Raw genomic sequence first — 16,052 nt, 5'->3', positions numbered from 1 at the left:
ATCTGCCATAAATTGGTGGGTAGCATGTACCAGGCAGAAGAAGCTCTGTAGAGGCCAGTTGATGTCGTACAGTTAGTTTATAGACACCACACAACTGGACCACCAGTGTTGACTTGACATGTTTGATATCTGTGACACCTGTTTTCACAAAAGAGCTGTGACACGTGATATTTGATATGAATTACAGGAGTCTAGACTTTAATGAAGCCTCCACAGTTAGGCATGACATCATTGCATCTCACACAGAAAAGACAAGGCAAGTTCATTTATACAAGGTAATTCAAAGCACTTGAAGGGGCATAGAAATACATTTAAAACAAGACATTAAGAAAACATTAAAACAGCATTTAGAGACAATAAATAGCTAAAAATGAGGAAAAATGCATTTTAAAAAAAATTGAGAAATGCAAGCAAATAAATAGTTACAAATGGAAAAGGTGTATCCAGTTTACTGGAAAGCCACAGTGAACAATCATGTTTTAAGCCCTGATTTAATTGAGTTAACCATCTTAGCAGACTTCAGGTATTCAGGAAGTTTCCTCTACAGGTGGGGAGCATAGAAATTAAAAGCTGCTTCACCTTGCTTGGTTTAGCATTAGCAAAAAATTAAGAAAACTGAAAAACAGCACAGAAACAATGTGATCAATCTCATATGTCAACCTGCTCTTCTGGTTTTAATCAACCCAAACATAAAGCTGGATGGCTTCAGCTCCAAAAAACAATTGGATTTAATTTTAGCTACTAATCTGCACATTAATCCATTCAGTAACAGTATTGAGCTCAAAACTTATGTAGATTCTCTCTCAGCTCTACTTAAAAGTGGTCATTTCTTCTTCACTGGATTACCTGCTGCAGACCTGTCACCTTAACTGCCCCCTCGTCAGAGCAGAACAGAGTGTTGACATATCACTAGTGGAAAACACCGACCAATGCAACCAACTGTCACTGGGGAAAAGGCAAAGACTGGTTTTACAGTGCAGACACTGCAGAGCCAGTAAGACTGCTCTGGTTTCAAAGTACATCCTACTTTCTATGTATATACATACTCATGTGCGACCTTTAAAAATCCCTTTGGAGCAGCACCTCTCTTTCCTTCCTATCGCCTGCGGCTTCTTCCGCCCCTCCGTCTTATTCTCTCGCCTTCCCTGTCTAATTATTTCATGTCTGCAGGCTCATACACAGACACTGATAAAGCGGCACCAGTGAGATCCCAACAAGCGTAGTGTGTGGGTGGAGAGCAGTTTACTTTCACTTGTGCTGTCCTGTTTTTAGGGAAATCACTCCTTGATGCTTTGATGAGAAAGAAGCACTCTTTATGGTAAGTACAGATCTTTCTGTGTTTATATTCATAGAACAGTGTGCATAAAGGTATTTGCTTTTCAGCACTTTAAGCAGTTAATGATTCACTCAGAAGCGTCATGGTTTTTCATTCATGGTGTAACTGATTTTGAGATTTTATTCTGAGTTTGCCGCAGTTAGTTTTTGTGGTGGAGGATGTATTCATACGTTTTATGAAAGTAAAAGTGACGAAAAACTTGTCATTCAAAATCTTCTTTAATTTAAGGTACGTAAGTGAAATATCAATATTAGATATTTAATAATTGGATTTTTTTTCAACTGTTTATACTTCTAATTATTTAAAACTGTTTACTCACTACTTTTTGCTTTCCATTACAACAATTGCTTTTTGTCATTTTCATCATCATTTCATCATTTTTCCTAACTAAACCGTATATGCATCACCTCTCTGTTTACATAACTGATTTGTATGCACTCTCAATAACAGCTTGTGGCTTTATAACAGCTGACTGAGGTTTGTTGGAGGTGTGTGACAATACATTTAAGATCAGCGTCACACCCATTTATATTACAGTTCTTCCTGGAATACAATTACCCCTGCTTCACGCACATGCACAGATAGATCTCGGGGGTGCTCAAGCACCAACCCTTTGACTTGACCTCTGACTAGATAAGTGCCATTTTTGCAAGACTTTTTTTTATATATATTTCTTTTCTTTTATTATATATTTTAGTCTTTTTTAAATTGGCCCATGGCATCAGTTCTCAAGTAAAAGTTCTCAAGTATTGCCTGACAACTGCATCAACGTCAAAGGGTAAAGGTGACCCCAGCCTAAGACCAGGGAGGGGCATTAAAAGGTCTATGGTTGACCCTTAAATGGGATCAAGCACAACTTTTTACTTACTAATTTAAATCACGAACAGTTAAAGTTCTATGTATTTACATGAGTAAATAAATATAATTTTATAATTAAAACACATTTTAACATGCCATAATACTCCCCTGCCCGCAGGTATTGTGAAATGGTGTAGTCCATCAGATAGAGGGGGTCAGGTACACAATGCGTCCTCAAAACTTAATGAATAAATAAGGGAAAAAAATTGTTTACTCCTGATTTGATCTTAATCAATCAGTGTTTGCCTTTTTACATTTGGAGTGCACACCGGCCCCTTCAAAATCTTTGTGCATGGCATTGCACTGCTTAAAAATCACAAGTATAATCCATAACAATATTTTTCAAAAGTTTTTGTGTGTAAACTCAACTAATCTGAATATGTGTGATTAACTTTAGCTGTCAGATGAGTGCGTAGAGGTAAAGTACAACTATGTGGGGCAAATGTGGTGGGGCAGAAGTCTAAAGTTGGGCACGAAGGCTGGAATAAGGCAGTCTGTATTCCAGGAAACCAGGTTCCCATGAGAAATCTGACATTCCAATCTGTGCAGTTTCTATGTTGTCACAACTGATTGGAGATTTCTCTCTCAGTTCCTTTAGTTTCGAATTGCGATCTGACAATCTGGTGTTGTCTGGTAAGTCTGGAATCTGGTTTCAGGATCAGCACATAGTATGATAGTTGCAATTGCTTCTGTGTAAATGCTCATTACTATACTTAAAGAAAAACTTCTTTCTGCAAAATGACCATCTGTGTATCACATAGTCGCCCTGTGTTAGCATAAATCAGTGAAGAAAACGTTGTATTTCTTGCTTGCCTTCATGGTGAACCAAGAATCCAGGAATGAAGAATACTGCAGACCCAGAAAAGTGCTTAAAAATTCAAATAATTCTGTAACACAGTTTTAAATATGTAATAATAATGATTAGAAGTATAGTTTTTCCCTAGCTTGTTTCTTTTTTCTTTTCTTTTTTTATGATTTTATAAATCTATCATTTTTTGCAGTTTTTGGGACATTTTTACCAAGTTGCTCGTTGCCTTTTTTCCTACGTTTTAAAAGAAACCAATTAGCTCAGGGTTCAAAGGTTTAAATACTTGTGAAAGGCATCTGTAAGCAGCACAAGAAAAGTGATGTCACTCCAGGTTTTAAAGGGTTAAATAGGTTCTCTTCAAGTGTATCCAACAGATCCTTCTTTGTCTCTATCAGTAACTAATTTTCTTCCTCATCTCCCATCTCCTGTGGTGTACCCCAAGGTTCCGTTCTTGGTCCACTCCTCTTCTCCATTTATTTACTTCAGTTAGGCCACATTATCCAAAAATGTAACATATCTTTTCACTGTTATGCGGATGACATGCAGATCTACCTCCTCTTTGTGCCAAAGAATATCAGTAAAGTAATTTACCTCAAAAACTGCCCACATGACATTAAATCCTGGATGGTTGCAAATTTTGTCCAGCTCAATGAGAGTAAAACTGAAGTTATTTTATTTGGACCAATGTTATTTCTCATCTTGGCCCACTAGTTGCATTGGTTAAATCTTATGTTAAAAATCTTGGAGTCATATTTGATTCTGAACTGAAGTTTAACAAACAAACCAATCAAGTAGTAAAATTAAGTTTCATCTCCAAACTCAGATTAATTCTCTGTACTTCTGACCTGGACAAAGTCATCCACGCCTTCATATCCTCCCGCCTCGACTATTGCAACTCATTGTAACTTATTATATTTTGGTATTACTCAGTCATGTTTATCCCGTCTTAAATTAGCGCAAAATGCAGCAGCAAGATTTTTAATGAGATCAAAAAAGAAGGAGCACAGTCTTGCCTCCCTACACTGGCTGCCTGTTAGCTACAGATTACATTTTAAGATTCTGATGTTTGTCTACAAAGTGTTAAACGGCCTCACCCCATCCCACATCACAGAGTTCCCCTCCCCATATCGCACTGTGAGAGAACTGAGATCATCTGACCAAAGACTTGTGTCTGTCCTGAGATCCAGGGCTAAGTGTAATGGAGACAGGGCTTTCTCTATCGCTGCCCGGAACCTCTGGAATTCTCTTCCTTCCACCATCTGATTCTCCTCCTTCCACCAGATTTTAAGAGTTGTCTTAAAACACACTTTTACTCACTAGCCTTTGATTGTACATAATGTGATTGTCTTTGTTGCTGTTACTGTCCCAGTGTGATGGCTATAAAAACAACAAGAAAACAGCTTTTTGCTATAAGTGTAATATTTATTGCTATAATCATTCAAATTTTTGTGTTTCTCTCTTTTTTTGTTTTTGTTTTTCTCTGTGTGCTGTAAGAGCACTTTGGATCAACTCTGAGTTTAAAGTGCTATACAAATACAGTTGACTTGACTTGACGCATGTCTGGGCACGCTCATGTGTTTGATCTTTTCTACTCATGGGTGGAAGTGTTTTATAGACCGTTTCAAACTTGATGACATAAACATTCTGGGTTCTTGTTTTATTTCCTGTTGGAATGGTTGGCAGTGTATGTGAATAACAGTAGCTGACACCATGAAGGCATGTGAGAAAAACAGTTTTCTTTATGAATTAAATGTAACACAAGGTGAGTAATTGATATATAAATGATCATTTAGCAAGTAAAATATTCTTTCAAAGCAGCATTAATTAATGGATACCCTTAACCACCACTACAGATTTGGACTTCTGGAAAAAAGTCAAAGGCAGAACAGTACAGGGGCCCTCTGGTTTTAATATCTGCTTTTCCTTTTCCAGATTCTGAAGACACTAAACCTTCCATGATGTCCGGCCTGTGGCTGTGTTTGAGTCTGCTCTGTGCTGCTACTTTGCTACAAAGCAGTGCCTGGTCACATGAAGGTATCTTATCAGCTTGTATCAGAAATAAATGCGCCATGTATTATGAAGTGAAATCATATCATGCATTTCTCTTTTTTCCCCTTGTTCAATTGTGTCAGTGATGTGCAACAAGACAGCGAAAGTTGTAGCTGCACAAACAGTGACACTGAACTGCACTATAGACATCAAGAACTGCACAGGCATACGCTATCACTGGAATAATGCACAAGGTGACATACAATGTAGCAATAGCTTGAAATACAGATGTGAATGGGATCGTCTGACTTATGTGTCGTTGACCATCTCAAATGTCACGGAAGAGGAAAACTACACCATTCGTATACAGACAAACTGTGGTGTGACTAAACCATCCACTACGGAAGTGCAAGTCATCAAGTCCTCCAGCATAGCCAATGAAGGTGGGAAGCAAGGTGAGAAGCTTCTTGTGTCTTTTCGTCATCATTATTATCTATTTCTATAAACTGAGTGTCTTGTTCAGACACACAGAACGAGTTGGAATCAATCCACATGTTAAGATAAGTGTATTTTGTCTTGTCAGATGAAACAGAAACCATGCCAATACTCCTTCTTATATTGGGTATTGTCATTGTCCTCGCCGTCATCGCTTTGGGCGTTCTGTATTTGACAAGGAAAAGACGCCAGGAGACGACACTGACAAAGGACACTGGGCAGAGGAAAGGAGACTTGCTGATTGTATGACAAATCAGAATAAGTGCTTCAACATATGTGTGTATGTGTGTGGTGGTGGGGGTGGAGAGGAGGGTTACATTTTTTTTTTCTTCCAGAATTCTTTGAGGTCTTTGTACAGATTGATCCATGTAAATACAATGCTTTGATTTTAATAAAGGGGCACGTGTAGTTGTACTCCAACAGACCTGTAAACAGACTCTGTTGTGTAAAATCAGTTCCCCTTTGATTTTAGGAAAATAACCTCTGATGATGTCATGTTATTATAAAAGATGCTGTTGAGTTGCATTATGGGAAATGTAGGCTCCAGTATTTTTGGAGTTTGGAGTAGGGATTAAAGTCAATCTGATCTACTATACATGCATTAAATTTACGTGGTGGCACTACAGAAACAATGCCAATGAAAAGTCATTACGAACCTCTGTTTTGGTGGACACACTAATTCTGTGGTTCAACGTCATGCAATAGGTTGTGGTTAATGTTACAGGAGTGGTTGATGAGACAAATGAAACACTAATTTAAAGGACCATGTTCCTGTCCTGTGTGAAACTAAAAAGACAATATTGACTTCTCTGCCTTAACTTGCTCATATCCTTTATGTAGTTACATCACGCTACATGATGCACTTATATCACTTTACAAGGTACTTGCGTCCCATCAGTAACAAATATAGTTCAGTCAGGAGAGACTCAGTTTGAGAAAAAATAATATTTATTTACATGTGCACACAAGTATGAGAAATGTGAAAAGTCTTTGGCAATTAGACCCCTTTGTGATGTCATTTATTCCAGGAGGGTGGTAGAGATGTAGTAGTTTAGAGATCCCCCCTCATGGAGTCTTGACACTGGTGGTGGTGATGATGGTGATGAGATGAGGAGGTAGCTGAGGATCTGGATGTGAAGAGGTGTCGGATTTTGATGACCTTGTCCTGGGCTCTGGATAAGGTGAATAGGGTGAATGGGGTGGAGGAGGGCATGACCATAAAAGCTGACAGGAGCAGGGAGGAGAACAGATTTAAAGTTTGGCAGCAGCAACATCAATGGCTGAAGGAGATCGTGGCAAAGTTTGATTGGCCTACCAGGAGAGGAAACACCCATAGTCAGCTGATTGGTGGGAGTGGGATGGAGAAAGAATTGTGAATGGATATAGCATAAAGAAAGTCTTCCAGATTGAGTTTAGGCTGAGCCTAATTTAAGTCAATGCAAAATGTGTTTTTTTCCCTTAGCCTATCCAAGTTTTGCTGCCCATAGACTAAATGGTTTCTGTATCCTTCATGTGTTGTTGTTACTTCGGGGGAATTTTGTTTTAGAAATGTGTTTTTGAAAAATAATGAATTGCATTTTTGCAACTTTAATAATCAGGCATTGAATAGATAACCAAATAACCAGTCATGTTTTGAGGCCTATACAGATAGTCAATAATTTAAAAGTGTGAAACACTGATTACTATTTATTTTTCTATTCTTATTGTATTGCCACCTGATTGTTCAGATTCATAAGAGGGAACTAGTGAGGAAGACAAGGATTGATAACAGCAGCAATAAAATTTGAATAGTAGCTCTTGTGAGGAGGCAGAGGAGGGAGCAAACCAGAGCGAATTAGGGAAAATGTTTAGGTTGAATATATAGAAGTACTTAAAATGTTTCTGTAAAAGATGTAGTGGTTTCACTGTACATATTGTATTGTATGTGTCTGTTTGCAATAATACCTAATGTGATGTGCGTTAGTAAATGAGAGAAAGGAAGGAACAAGCCCTTTATTTCTCTCTAAAACAGGAGTTTCTCTTATTTGTTGTTATTTGTGTTTTATGTCTCTGTAGACTATATGTTTGATGTTATGTGTGACAGGATTTTGTTGATAAATAATACCAGAAAAGAACTCAGCTGCAGTAGATTCCTATCGGAGATTAAAGTTATAAATAATATCTATGTCTAATAGTAATATAGTAAGCAATGAGATAGGCATTGCGAGTTACAACTGTAGCAGTCTTGCTGTTTGCAAAAAAAAAAAAGAGTATTATATTTTCATGGTTGAAAGAAAAAAATAGCATGTCTTTTTTCATACAGACTTAATGTCCTAAATTTGATAATACAAGAAGTAAAAAAGTTTGTTCGATTGATATATATGGGCTGAACACAGATGAACCCATTTTCTTTTTCTTTTCTTTTTTTTTATAAAATAGGGAATCAATTGTTGGACACTGACAGAGAAATCATTATGTTAGATTTTAGATGGAGTTTTGGACCAAAAAGGAAATTCTGTTACAAAAATCTCATGAAATTCTTAGATTTAGTTGATACCTGACATTTCAGGAATCCAAAGGATATTATACATATAACCAAGATTAGTTACATAGATGAGGAAAGTTTATTGAAGCTGAGGTGTGGTGAGACCAGAGAGATAGGTGGCCTTATTTAAAGCAGTAAATGGTCTCTACTCTTAACTGTATATAAAGATTGTCTTTTCTTTTTTAACTCGTTATTATGTTGTTATGCCAATATGAAATTTCTATTTCATGACTGTTTATCCCTGTGTTGTGTGAGGTGCATTGTTTAGCTTTTGTTCTGTTTTGTTTTCTGTTTTTGTGATGATGAACTTTATTTGTGTATTGGTTGTGTTGTATGTAATCACCACCAGCTTACACTGGACTCCATCTCTAAATGCAAAAAAGGTGGGAAAAAAATTAAAGAAAAGAAAATTATGAATAATCAACATTAAAAATGAAAAACAAAAACAGAAAGAAAGAAAGAAAGAAAGAAAGAAAGAAAGAAAGAAAGAAAGAAAGAAAGAAAAAATGTCCCCACTAGGGGGGGTGGTGGTGGTTGGCTTGAAAAAAAAAAAGAGAGAGAAAAACCCAGCAATAAGATATTTTGTTTAGAAATGTTTATAGGCCATTGTTTATTCAAACATATATAAACTGTATGTAAATAACTATTGTTCAGTTTTTCCACATTTTTAAAACTTTGTATGCAAAACATGAAAAAAAGTAGCGGATTAATTGGTTATAAAATGTTTTAAAAGTTGGCACATGATATATTACATGAAGGGGGAAATGTTAAATTTGTACCCTAAATGGGCAATGTATCTCAGGAGAAACAATTTGTAATTTGGAAAATAAAAGTTATGTTTTTATATAAAAAATGAAATTGTATTATTTTAGCCTAGATACATTAGAAAATAAGCAACTAATTAATCCAAAATATGCCTGCTGGTTTAAGGGTTAAAAGAAAAAAAAAGATGTGCGCAGCGTCCATGATGTCCGCAACTGGTTTGTGGCCTTGAGTTTGGCATTTTGGCCATCCCCATCAAGGATTTTTGCAGCCAGAAGTGACCATTTTTGACAAGAAGGTGGAGATAACCCAAACACTATAGCTGCTAGCTTGGTTAGCATGGTGTATTTACAGCTCTCGTTAATAGTGATAATGCTAATGCTAATAATTTTCCTAATGAAAAACAGGCTTAAAACCATTAAAACAAAATATATTTAGCAGAAAACTGAACATTTGATTCCTTAGAGGGTCTTTTAGTGCAACCAAAGGTGAGCAAGACTTTTTTTGGGAACCAAAATGTTACAATTAACTTTCATGACGTGAAAACAAAATGAAACAGCGACAGCTATGGCTGTGGTCCCACTCTGTAAATCTGGGGTTATGGCATGGTTATTTATTTATCTAACCATCATTGTCACCATAGTAGTGACTTGTCAATGGACGGCAGCCACCTGTCACTTAAAGTAACCGTGTCCTTCATTATATATTACTTTAAGCCTTCAAACATTTAAATGGGTGAGTTGATTAAAATATCAACCCCCTTCAGTTCTCATGAATGTTGAATTTAGCTATAGAGACCAAAACCATATTTGTACCAGCCTGTAAACATGTAAATTACTGCTGTAATGTTGGGCATTTTAACATGGGGGTCTATGGGTATTGACTCATTTTTGAAGTCAGCCCCAAGTGGCCATTCAAGGACCCACAGTTTTTGGCACTTGCGTGTCGCCTTCATTTTTCAGCCCGGAGATTGCTGCTTGCCTAAACCTAACTGTGCCATAACCACGTAATGTATCACATTACATGTACTCATTATATAATACTGTTGAGAGGTTGAGGCCATTTCATGTATTTCTTTGAGATCAGGTTGATTAAAAATGAGGAGAGCCCAGCTTTCTTTTATGTGTCACTCGCAAGTCTGAAATTTAATAGAAGTGCAGTACAAAGCCTTTCGTGTCACTCAATTCATTCTTATATAAAAACAAGCAAAGTAGGAATTTAAAGTGAATGTGTTTTTGTGAACTGTGAAAGGAGTGAGGGATATACTGTGCTGGATACAGTGTGTGTAAATAACGGTGTGGGAAACTCAGCCTCTGTACATGTTACAGTTACTTGGGATGGAAAATCTCTTGAAATGCACTTTTGTCAATAACAAGCAGTTTCACGTCTTTGATCTGATGCAGCACAGCACATACAACCCACACACAGCTGATAAACACAAAGTTAGAGTCAGTCAGTGTCACATTTCCTTTGTACACCACACTGTTCCTTCTTCAGCTTTCATGTGTCAGTCAGCTGTCAGTCAGCCAGGCTGCTGCATCTTGGCCTGAGTCTTTGGTGGCCTGCCTGCAGCCCAGCTTGCAGGATGAAGGCCCACTGGTGGAGCTGTGTGTTGGGACTACTCTGCATGCCTGCTGAGGTATTGCTCAGCACTTGGACAGGTGAGTGTGTGTGTGTGTGTGTGTGTGTGTGTGTGTGTGTGTGTGTGTGTGTGTGTGTGTGTGTGTGACAGAGTACGGATGGATATGATTTTTGGGGTAAGATCTAAAACAATGAAGATGTTTTATAAGGTGAGTCTGAGTCATCTTTTCCTGTTTGCTTGTGTTTGCCCCTTGAGCACAAGTCTTGAAACAGTGGTGGAAAAATTACTCTGTATTGATTCTTTACTTAAGTACTGATACAACAATGAATCACAGATAAGTCCATAATTCAAAATCCTACTTAATTAAACGCAAAAAAAAATGTATCAGTAAAATGTACTTGAAGTATCAAAAGTAACTACTATGTCTGCAGAAAAATATCCCTCGTGACTGACTAGCATTTTACTCTTGTACCTGGTCAAAGTGAAGATAGTTTTTGCTAAGTTATAAACAGTTACTGTAAGCAATAAGTCCTGCCAAGGGGTCAGGGTCCCTCAAATGAGTCACAAAATAAATCTGTGGCATTGGGAGAAAACAAAGTTCTCCTACAATTTTTTTTATTTTATCATTATTATTATTTCTACTTTTCTTTAATCTTAGCTTTTTGTGATATATTTGATATGTGACAAAGGATCCCAACTAGACACTATATTTTTTGTAAAAAAAAAAAAAAAAAAAAATCACATGCCAGAAAGGAAATGAAAAGAAACCTTTAACATCTATCAGCTCTTTTTTTTTTTTATGTAAAATCTTCATCTAAAAAGTAACTGTGGCTGTCAGATAACTGTAGCTGAGTAAAAAGTACAACATTTCCCTGTTGCAGAAGTAGAAGAATAATGGAACAAAAAAGTCAACAAGTGTCGTGCACAGACGTTTTGCAGGGCGCTTAAGGGGAAAAAGGGCATCCCTTTCACAATGTTTTTTTTTTTTTTTTGCACACGCAACATGCTGTTGAAAAGAAAATGTGTGCATGGAAAGTGCATCCTGCTAGGAGGTTTCTGTCTGCCAGTATCAGAGGGTTTTTCACACGTAGCCTACATTTGTGCACAGTAATGAGAAGGGAAATGTCTAGCTTGCATATGACGTGTCTGAATATTTACACTCTATACACCCAGCAGCTGCTACACCTTCACTTTCCACATTTATCATTTATTTATAACAGGCTACAACAAAGAAAACAACGCCACATTGTGCACACTTTAGTGTAAAATATAGTAAATAACCATCACAATCAACAAATCTTTACACAAAATTGTAAAATGCAGTTCTCTGAATAAATAAAATAATAAACCAACCAATTTAGTCCTCTCCTCTCTTCTCCTCTCTTTATTCTCCAGTCCTTGTTCTCCTCCTCTCCTCATTCTCTTCCCCTTTCTTTTTTAAATAGTCACACACTAATTCTTATAGTTATCTCCTAAATAAGCTTTAAATATTGTTGAAGAATCCCAAAACAACAACCGCGTACACCCTACACTCCTCCTCTCCTCCTCTGCACTCTTTACTGCAGCCCCAAACTGCATGTCATTTTTGAGAGGTGGGAGACATAACATTATTTCAAATTGAGTTTGAGGGAGACAGTGTGATTTTACGCCAGACTAGCTCACTTGTTGTTAAGTTTAATGGCGGGTTATTGCCTAAATTAGACCAGCTGTACTGAGATGTTCTAAGAGTGGTTTAATTTCACAACACAAACAATGCTGAAGTTTAGGGCAAACATTATTATTACCTGTCTGTGCAGGAAGACGGGTCAGTGAGACGTGACGCTGTTCTGCTCGGTTTGCGTGCAGCTGTGACAAAGGAAGTTGTAGAGGGAGGAGCAGGGGCTCAGCTCATGCAGTTGTCAGACATACAACACACTTTTAATTGAGAATTGATGCCATGGGCCGAATTCAAAAACTAAAATATAAAATTATTAATAGAAATAGAAAAGGCATTTCTTGCAAAAAAGGGTATTTGCCATTGTTAAGTAAGATGTCGCCAGTTTCATAATGAACTCGTGAAAAATGAAGCCAATGCAGGAAGTGTTAAAAACTGCAGTTCCTCGAATGGCCACTTGAGGCTGGCTCAAAAGGTGAGTCAATCCCCAAAGACCCCCATGTTAAAATGCCAACCTTAGAGCAGAAATAAACATGTTTACAGCCTGGTACAAAAAAAGTTGAACTGAGTCAAATTGAACATTTCACAATAAAAGCTTCACTTCCTGTTCATTTGTCACATATGTACAATAGCCGCACAGGACCAATATAAACATTTGCAGAGGTCAAAATATACAGGAACAAAGTAACCTCACATATTCAACCTCTTTAATATTACACTGAAACACATTTCCCTCTGTATTGTAGCAAGTCATACCATCTCACAATAAAACAAACTTATCCCTAATACATGGCGCTTACACAGGCGTTGCTACTGCTGTTGCGATGTCAGTGTCTTTTCAGTTCATGAAAGTTTCTTGTAACATTTTAGTTGCCTGAAAAAGTCTTGCACAACGTCTGATATTCAGTTTGGTCTTTTTGTTTTGTTATGTTTTAGCTTGTTTTTTTGCTGGCAAAAATTAGCATTAGCATTAGTAGCCACTATCACAGTTAGCAATGGCTGAATTGCACCATGCTAACTAAGCTAGCAGGTAGCGTTAGGCCTATCCTCACCTTCTCCTCCAATTATGGCAACTTCTGGTTTCAAACTTCCAAGATGGCAACAACCAAAATGCCAAACTTGGCAGGCATTGTCATGGGAGCCCACAAACCAATGGGTGACATGTTTATACAGTCTATGGTTGATATGAATGAAGCAGATTTGGGTAGGATCCATTCACTGGACCTGTTTATGGGTCCAGCCATGTCTGGCAGGTCTGCCTAATGGAGACTTGTGAAGCAGTCACTAACAATCCATCTCTCCCTGACAGTGTCTCAAGATCCCTTGTCCATCTCTCTAATGAGAGTCAACTCATCTGCTGAGATCACATGCTCCACATCATTGACTCAACCACTGGGCTTGTACCTGCACAGGCGTTTTTATTACAAAAGGGACGTACTGTACCTGCACTTGGAAAAAGGCCTGGTGACCAAGAATACCACGGCTTCGGAATTTGTTGGCCGAATCCACATAGCCCAAAACCAGCAGACGGAGGGTGGCCATGGGATCACACTGAAGCTTTCTCTGCTGGGGCTGGTGGACACAGACTTGTATTACTGCAGCTGGAAATACTTCAAATCAGAGACATCGTTGGTTGAAACCCTGCCCAGCAATGGCACCATTATTATTATCAGAGGTGAAACAGACCAGTCAAACTCAAAGATGCACACAAACAAACACACACACTCACTCACACACACACACACACACACACACACACACACACACACACACACAGTATACTCATATCAAAATAGGTTTTAACTAAGTTTTTGTCCCTGGTTTAACTTTCTTCCTCTTCCACTTTCCCTCACAGAGAGAGATCCCCAGGAGCACTGCAGGGACCACATTTTGGATCTCATCTTTATCGCCTTGAGTGTGACAGCATTCATTGTGGTATTGTTCCTCTTCATTGGAGCACTGATTGTGAGATGCAAACGTGTAAGTACTGTAAGCAGATTGACCTGTTTGTGTAATCATGCAAAGTCAGTGCCAGGTGTTCCACTGAATATGTTTTCTTTGTGTTTGTACAGTTTAAAACGCAATTCAGACCAGCCAGAGCTGCATATCCACCCAGAGCTGCACATCCACCCAGAGCTGCACACCCACCCAGAGCTGCACACCCACCCAGAGCTCACAGGCCTCAGCATGTCTGTCCTCAGCAGCAAGTTCAACATTGTCCCTACTTAGTCACATCCGTAGATACTTTGGACTTCAGGGGCATTCTGTAAAGCTAAGAACTAATGCAATGACAATTGTATGAGATCATGATTCTTACTGTAAATGTATTGCTCAGAGGCTTCATATTAGATGGCTGGTGTATCTTTTGAGTCAGCAGCAGCTTGCCTTGTGTGCTCAGGAAAGGTGTCTCACTTCTTGCTCTGCTTTCCATTTCCTTTTATACACAAATTTGTTCTTTGTTTGCAGAAAAGTGATCGAGCTACCACATCCTGGCTGATGTGGGGTGTACAGGTGCTATGCGTGTGAACAGTGTTTGTGACTTAAAACTGCAAAGAAAGCATTATTTTTATTTTACATGATGTATTACATGTGGGCTTGATTTGTTTACTTTTGCAGGTTTATTCTATGTGTTTCCTTTGTGTCTTGTAAATACGTGTTTGAATTTTTAAATGAATGTGAACCACAGTTTCCTGTCTGAATCGATATGCACAATAAATCCACACTTTTTCTCCAGTGTTGCTGTTCCTTTGATGAGTATTAAATCACTGATTTAAAAAAACTGTGTCTTTATCCTGGAAGGAAAGGAAATCCACCTTGAAATGCATAACATTCAATTATATTGCTTAGTATTGAACCATTCAGGCATAAGGCTCTGATTTCCAGTTTGGGGAGGTAACATACTTTTTCATGATCAACACATTATTGTTTGTTTTTTTTAATATATTTATATTCCAAATGGCTGTGTATATTTAGAATCCCGATTTATTTTGGATGTCTGAATATGATATGTTGAGTTGGTTCTTCAAGGAAGAGATCTATATCTTAGCTAGATTTATTGAAAAAGCATGGACATTAAGACAGAAAACACTGTATCCTACATAAGAGTACAATACTTTGACTTTTTTTTGTTGTCGATGACGATGGATACATAAGATTCTTCTTTTTGCCATCTTTGAATTGTTTGTACATATAATGTGTAGTGTCTTGTAAGCCCATGTGGGCTGGGCACTTTAACGTGCATGACACTTAAATAAACAAATCAATCAATCAATCAATCATATTAACCATGAGGATGGTTGTATATACTGCCAAATTCACAGAAACAACATTGAAGACTGCTTATGGTAGTGAAATGAACATTCAGTTCAGGGTCAACAGCACTGATGTCATACCAATGACATACTCCCTCAAAACTTTATACATAGATATATATACATAGATGCCGCACCCTGGCTTGTAGGATGCGTCAATACCGCCGCCATCTTGCCTAGGTGCTCTGACCAGTTCAGACCCATGTCAGACTCGGCAAAAATGCCACATTTTTGCTCTGCATTTGGGTGTACGAACGAAAGAAGTGTTAAAACCAAGCAGAAGGGAATAACATTCCACAGGTAAGAATATTTTACTGTTACGAACATGTTTAAAGAGATATATATCTCAAAAAGTGATCCTTCTTTTAAGCTAATCAAGTAAAGTAACTGTCCTGATCTGGTCCTAATGCCAAATTAAGCTAATGTTATGTCACACAACTTAAAGAAAAAAGGTTAACATTTATATAATATTACTTATAAAATTATGATGCTTTGTCAAACAGCTATGTCGGTGTATGTGTTATTCCAAATTGTCAACTATCTGTTTAATGGCACCAACGTGACATAACGCAGTATAATGTTAGTAGTTAACTTGTGAACAGAAAAATGATGAATCCGCACACCAAAATGAGCTCCCGTGCATTTTAATAGCGTGACGTTTCGAGCTCTACGCTCTTCCTCAGACTGCAGTCTGCAGGAAGCGTGACGTTTCGAGCTCTACGCTCTTCCTCAG

General features: G+C 37.8%; 1 protein-coding gene and 1 long non-coding RNA gene across 2 annotated transcripts; both read left to right on the top strand.

Moving 5' to 3' along the window:
* Positions 1 to 264: 264 nt before the first annotated feature.
* Positions 265 to 9,002, top strand: LOC125880979 (uncharacterized). Its single transcript, XR_007448176.1, has 4 exons — positions 265 to 1,318; positions 4,935 to 5,036; positions 5,135 to 5,446; positions 5,575 to 9,002. It is a non-coding gene; the product is annotated as an uncharacterized LOC125880979 (long non-coding RNA).
* A 1,232-nt stretch (positions 9,003 to 10,234) lies between these two features.
* On the top strand, positions 10,235 to 14,731 carry LOC125880613 (uncharacterized). Its single transcript, XM_049563216.1, has 4 exons — positions 10,235 to 10,433; positions 13,318 to 13,683; positions 13,864 to 13,988; positions 14,081 to 14,731. The coding sequence occupies exons 1-4, from the start codon at positions 10,358 to 10,360 to the stop codon at positions 14,276 to 14,278; spliced, it is 765 nt and encodes a 254-aa protein (XP_049419173.1). The 5' UTR covers positions 10,235 to 10,357; the 3' UTR covers positions 14,279 to 14,731.
* Positions 14,732 to 16,052: the final 1,321 nt, after the last annotated feature.

The sequence above is a fragment of the Epinephelus fuscoguttatus genome, linkage group LG20 (genome assembly GCF_011397635.1).
Source record: "Epinephelus fuscoguttatus linkage group LG20, E.fuscoguttatus.final_Chr_v1".
Lineage (NCBI taxonomy): Eukaryota > Metazoa > Chordata > Actinopteri > Perciformes > Serranidae > Epinephelus > Epinephelus fuscoguttatus.
The sequence above is the reverse complement of the archived record's forward strand: the minus strand, read 5'-3'. Positions and strand labels throughout refer to the sequence as shown.

Coding starts and splice junctions, on each gene's coding strand:
- LOC125880613 (XM_049563216.1), top strand. CDS start 10,358: ATGAAGGCCCACTGGTGGAGCTGTGTGTTGGGACTACTCTGCATGCCT. Junction 10,434..13,317: donor ATTGCTCAGCACTTGGACAG/GTGAGTGTGTGT, acceptor TCTCCCTGACAG/TGTCTCAAGATCCCTTGTCC. Junction 13,989..14,080: donor TGATTGTGAGATGCAAACGT/GTAAGTACTGTA, acceptor GTGTTTGTACAG/TTTAAAACGCAATTCAGACC.